Raw genomic sequence first — 6,000 nt, 5'->3', positions numbered from 1 at the left:
TTTTTTCCCTTTGAGTGATTGATTTAAATAAAGCAACACTGACTGCCCAGAGGTCTATAACGAGCTGCAGTTGTGAGTTACGGGTTTGAGACTAGTGGCTTCAGAGCAGGCAACCTCTGCCCCCTGGTGGTTCATGGGAAGCAATGCATCTCTGAGCAGTGGGAACAGGCTCCCCAGAACCCAGGAGAGCTCAGGATTGGTGTGTACATCATGGTCACAAGAGCTGGGCCATGTAAAAGCCAAGCTGTACAGGAACTGCCTAGGACTTTTAAATACTGTATCCCTCTTATAACATCTTGTTTTATAGCTTCAGAAAAAAAGTTTAACTGGCATCTCAAGACTTTTTCTCCTGAGTTGCTAGGAATCTCTGACCATACTATCCCTGGATAATATGTTGTCTAAAGAGGAAAGTCAGTGTTATAGGTCAACACTATGGTATCCCCAAGCAGAAAACAGTAAGACAATCTCTCTCTCTCTCTCTCTCTCTCTCGTGTGTGTGTGTGTGTGTGTGTGTGTGTGTAGGAAAAAAGATGAGAGACAGAAACAATAATAGAAAAGAAGGTAAGGGAAAAGAGACAGAAAGACACAGAGAAAAAAGAGGGAGAGATGAGAGCTACACATAGAAAGAAAGACACAGAGACAGAAAGCGAGAGACAGAAGATAAGAGAAACAGAATGGTCCCACTAATGCCTGAAACACTAGCAGTTTCATCTATGAGTTTTGACTTTGTCCCTAGCCCGCCCTCACGTTCCCCACCCAAGCTAGCAGAGCAAACAGAGGAACCCAGGATATTTTAAATCCTACTGCTCTGAGGCTAGGATTCCTCAGTAAAGAAGAAGAGAGACGTGCCCATCAGTGGGGCTGACTTCAATAGCACCTTCGATGATTCGTCCGATCCCTCTTCCAACAACAAACACACCAAATACCTGTATTAATACTCATCGCTGGAAGAATGAAACCACTCCCCCCCCCGCCAAGTATGGTTTTGTCATGAGAGCATTGGGGTCTCCAGTGCTCCTTTAAAAGAACTAGAAAAGTCTCTAACAAGTGCCCTCTTCATGAAGCCCGGGAAATGCCAAGGCCGTGTAAATCCCTTTGAGAAAACACAGCATTCTGCATTTTGCTTTCTCCTACAGCTTAATGTAGAATCAGCTCTGAAGAGAAAGGGCAACATATTCTGGAAGTCCCTGGTGAAGGCTGACCCTCCTCCAGGGGTCTGCACCCAGAGGCTCAAGGTGAGAAAAGAAAACCGGTCCTGTTGATGCCCAATGGCCTCCGTAGGCATGTGGAGCAGGGAGGCGCTTACCCACTGAAGTCACTGCCCTGGGCCTGGGCCTGCCCGGCGATGGCATCCATGATGGCGTCTTGGGAGTACATGCTGATGGGTGTGTTGTACTGGGCATGGATGATGGTGGCCTTGCCTCCCAGCCCCTTCACCTCAATGGGCTTGTGGGTGGACAGGGCTGAGTCCTTCAGGACACTGGGGTTGAAGCGTTCCTGGTAGTCGGCGCTGAGGGGGGTAGGCATATGAAGGGCAGGGTTGGGTGGAGGAGGGAAGGAGAAGAGAGAGGGTAACAGGTGGTGGTTACATGGGAAATCAAGGCCAGGCCTGCTGGTGGGAGTATGGAAAGAGAACTCCCAAAGTTGAGGTCTTGACCTAAGTAGGTTACCCAAGCTCCCCCTACAATGGGATTTCTAGGTGTGGCCAGGAAAATCCTTGGCACCTCCCAAGGCCCTGTGCAAAAGACTTTTTTATGTTTATCATAATAAACTTTTTAGATCCCCTCCAGGCTCCAGCTCAGCCTGAACTATCTCTCCGTGTCAGCAGGTATGCTGACCTGTCCCAGGGAGCACCAGACATGGTGCAGGCTCCCATCACACACAGCAGGGTAGAGAAGCAGACACAAGAGGGCTTAGGGGAGTGGGACTTGGGGAGAGGACAGGAGCTGGGCCACGTGACAGGCAACAGCAGCACAAGCAGAGTCCAGAACGTTCCAAAGGCGAAAAGCAGTCACACTGGGCACCCTCGGGAATTCTGAGATTCTGTGCAAGGTTCCTCCATGAAGGGGCTCATCCTGCCAGCCGGCTTTCTGTGGCCTTGGGCTCTGTTCTTCTTGATGCTTCTATACATGTGCTTCTTCTTTGGAGTATAACTCGAGCTTCCCAGGCCTCTCACTCCAGCTCACTGTAGCCTGCCAGCCTCTACCCATCCAGGGCTCTTCCGCTCAACAGATAGATGCACGCCCAGGCAGAAACACAATCAAGTGCAGTCTTTCTCAGGGGGTCCCAAAGGGACAGAGAGGTCTTTAGGCCCACACAGGCCAGTGACAGCGCAGCATCTCCCCCCTCCAACCCGTGTCAGCCTGCAAGCCTTAAGCAGCTGGAGCAGAACATTGGGAGCAAAACTGAGACCAGCCCTTGTAATATCTTCACTCCATACTCTACCAAAAACCTGTGCAGGCTCATCCAGAGCACAGTACAACCCCACTCACGCATGCACACATGTACACATGCCGACAGGCACACACCATCTACACCCAACAGATGGCAGGTGCATGCTGGGATGGCACGCAGGGGCACACACATGCTGTCCTTGGATACTAACTTGGCTGGAGAATTGGCTACCACCTGGGGAAGAGAGAGAAAGCAAAGAAGACAGAGTGTCAGAGTGAGGCTACTACTGGGAAGGTTCAAATGCTGGGACCATCTTCAGATAGGTCGTGAAGGGGGCAGAACCAGGTGAACCACACTAGGTGAAGAGTAAGGAGTGAGGAAGGAGAGCGCATGGAACCAGAAATGATGGCTTCCAGAACCCTCAGTTTGAATTGGAGATGCCAATACTGCAGCACTTCCTTGCTGGCACACCCAGCATTGTACATAGATCATAGGCACACAGTCTAGTGAAGACCCCGGAGAGGAAGCTGAAATGGAGACAGGACTACTGTGGCTACTTCAAGGGCTGAGGCCCCAAGTTGCTTCTGGCCAGATGTTCCAAAGGTGAACATCTGGATTAGCTCTGTTTATGGGGTGGATCAGGAGTTCACTCCCTGAAGCAGCTTTGCAGTGGTGCCGTGTGCAACAACAGGGTTACTCCTTGCCACTATTCTCCCTCCCGAAGGAGAAGCAGACAGTCCTGGCCACTCCTCCTGGGGCAGGGGGTAGGGGTCGGCGAAATTCCCAGTGACTATTCCTAAAGGTCCTGTGGGCCAGCAATGAGGGGAGAGTGAGGAGTGGAGGCCCAAAAGGAGTGTGTGTCCAATGCTTGCTGTGGGAAAGCCCCAGCAGGGACAGCCTGGGGTGCGTGGGGTGGCACAGAGGGACAGTGTGCTCATTCTAATATGGCAATAAGCCCCTTGGAACCTGATCTTTTTGGGAGAGGCATTATCCAAATCATGGTTCTTTAAATGCAAATCTCCTGTAGTGGCAAATCCCACAGCCCTGTCTGATACATGGAGGGAAGTGGACTCTCCAAATATTTTCAACTTCCTGGATCTGCCCACTATGGACTCTGGATAGGGGAGCCTGAGCCCCAGATGACCTGGCCCTGGTCACCTCACAACCAGGATTCTAGGACGCCAGGAACTCCCCACCCCCTGGAACCTATGGTGAACCTGTTCAGTCCCAGGCTCCTACTGTGTCAGAGCTGATAAAATTTCCTCTGTCCTCCCACGCTTAAAATAGCCACAAGTGGAACTATATTAGGAAAGGGCCACTTGGAGTTGCCGTTTCTTCTCCATGTTTGGCCACTGCTGACAGCTGCAGGATCAACTCTTGCCCTTACCAGCCCAATGTCCCCTGCAGAGGGCAGTGTTGGCCTGATAGGGTGGGGCTGCCTGTGCCCTATGCAACATCTAGCTCCTTTGGCACTGATTCCTGCCCCCTGCTGGGTCCTTGCTTCATCCCAAACTTGGGATGCCTGCCACATAGAAAGGAGCCAGTGCCCTCAGGGAGGAGGTGCTGGGGATGCAGTACCTTCCCAGTGGCCCTTGCATCATGTGACCTACGAAGGCTGCCTTTCAGTGCCAGACTCAGACAAATAAGGAGAGGAGCTGTGGGATGCTCAGGCCTGCTGGTCTTTTCCCTGCACAGATTTCCCTTCACTTTTCCCAAGAGATATCAGCTGCCAAGAATCATACAACAAGCTGCTCAGAGGAGTCAAGAAGAGGCTCCCTTTGAAGGATGGATAAGACAGAGATCAATTCCTGACTCTGCCTCTTCCTAGCACTGAGACTGCACAAGTTCCTCTATCTTAGTCCTATTCATTAAAAAGGAAATGGGGGTGCCCACCATGCAGATGGCTTATGCAGAGTAAATGAAACCCTTAGCTAAGCCCTTAGCACAGGATGCGTGCAATGGGTGGATTTGGAGAATTTGCCAGCTCTGTTGCCTTCAAGCTAAATACTTGGAGCCTTTTCTACGTACACTGTCCTGGGGACGGCAGCATTGGCTTTTACTTTGAAGGAAACCCCAACCTCACCAACTCCCCTGAGCCATCTTCCCACGGAGGATACTGTTGGATTCTGCTTCTCTGGTTGTCACATAATCATTAACACATTTTCCAGGTCCTGGACAGCATCTGTACCAAGGCCATGGCACCTGGGCTTTGAGAGAGGTGTGGGCGGAGCTAGCTCCTGACCGTCTACATCCCATCTCAAATCAAGATAGAATCAGGTATTGGAATGCCAGTCCTGTCTGCCACTTGCTAGCTGTGTGACCTTGGACCAGTTACTTTATCTGAGCTGTGAAGATGGGAGAAATCAATGTCCACCTCTCAAGTTCTTGACAAACAAAGCCAGTCCCAGCTCAGAGTCAACTCAGCCAGGGAAGGCATTGCTATCAATGCAGGTGGGCCTTCCAGGGGTCCTAGTCTACCAGAGGACAATCTTCCTGTCCAGGGCAGGTTCCAAAAGGTGGTCCCATCAGGGGTAGGAAAATGGAACCATTTTTAATCTGTCAATTTTCTGATTTTCTGGCCTCCTGCTGGGAAAGCTGTGTGTATGTATGTGTGTGTGTGTGTGTGTGTGTGTGTGTGTGTGTACACCTACAACCTTGGCTTGGGAAGTCATGGCATGTCAGGGGCTAGCTTTGGTCAGCTTCCAGAAGGAACTGGGCAAACTGGAAGGTCCAGAGAGCTCTGACCTGGTGGCCACAAGAAAGGCAAAGAGAAGGAGTGGCTGGGGCCAGGTTGATGAGGCTCCTAGGCTAACTCTTCTGAATATTAGCTGCAGGACTCCAGGCAATGTGTACCAAGTAGTGAGTGTGTAACAAACAGCACTTCACACATTGCCCTTATCCTTCCAATGATCCTGAGACAAGGCCAGTGTGATTCTTCTCGCTGAGCCACTAGGCTACACTGCCTTCACTCAGCCTGCTGTGCCTTTAGCACCCAAAGATGAGCACACTCAAAGCTTAGGGAGGTAGCAGAGTTACAGTGAGACAAGAGGGGAGAAGGGCCTTGTGGCTGATACACACTCACTGTGGGGCTCCCTGCCCTCCATCCCTGTACAATGCGCCATGTTCTTCCAACTCCTGTGCTCATAGAGTCCTACTAACTAGACTATGGGGACCAGAAATGAATTGCTGTTCTCCACAGCACTTTCCTCCTTAGAGTCCTGTTTTCTTGCTGCCTAACCTGGCCTGGATCAGTCCTGCAAGCCTCCTCCCCTCACATCATTTTCATCTCCCCATGGATGGCCCCAATGCTCCCTCCTCTTCTCCGTTCCTGCCTCAGGGGTTCCAGGGATATGGGTACTGACTTCCCCTCACATCATTTTCATCTCCCCATGGATGGCCCCAATGCTCCCTCCTCCAGGTAGCCTTCCTAGACTACTCCCTCTCACCTCTAGCTCTTCTCCGTTCCTGCCTCAGGGGTTCCAGGGATATGGGAACTGACTTGTCTCTTAGGCCCACACAGCTCTCAAAATCAGCAGGCTGTATGGTTCTATGAGATAGGGTATAGCCTGGGGAAAATTTGGAAAGTCAGAGTCTCTTGCATATAGG

At 51.2% G+C, this 6,000-nt stretch overlaps 1 protein-coding gene across 9 annotated transcripts in view; it reads right to left on the bottom strand.

The window, feature by feature from the left end:
* The window catches only part of Ldb3 (LIM domain binding 3), a 62,764-nt gene that overhangs the window by 44,541 nt on the left and 12,223 nt on the right, over nucleotides 1-6,000 (bottom strand). For 3 of the 9 annotated variants that reach the window (XM_008824441.3, XM_017795929.2, XM_017795931.2), the window contains exons 5-6: nucleotides 2,606-2,628; nucleotides 1,307-1,510 (exon numbers count right to left, since the gene is read on the bottom strand). The exons of 3 other annotated variants lie outside the window; for them this stretch is intronic. In XM_008824441.3, the coding sequence (XP_008822663.1) occupies nucleotides 1,307-1,510; nucleotides 2,606-2,628 (227 nt within the window). The remainder of the gene's footprint in view (nucleotides 1-1,306; nucleotides 1,511-2,605; nucleotides 2,629-6,000) is intronic. 3 more of the 9 variants (XM_029559301.1, XM_029559302.1, XM_029559304.1) reach the window with 1 other exon arrangement.

This window comes from Nannospalax galili, unplaced genomic scaffold (genome assembly GCF_000622305.1).
Source record: "Nannospalax galili isolate Female #2095 unplaced genomic scaffold, S.galili_v1.0 scaffold409, whole genome shotgun sequence".
NCBI lineage: Eukaryota > Metazoa > Chordata > Mammalia > Rodentia > Spalacidae > Nannospalax > Nannospalax galili.
The sequence above is the reverse complement of the archived record's forward strand: the minus strand, read 5'-3'. Positions and strand labels throughout refer to the sequence as shown.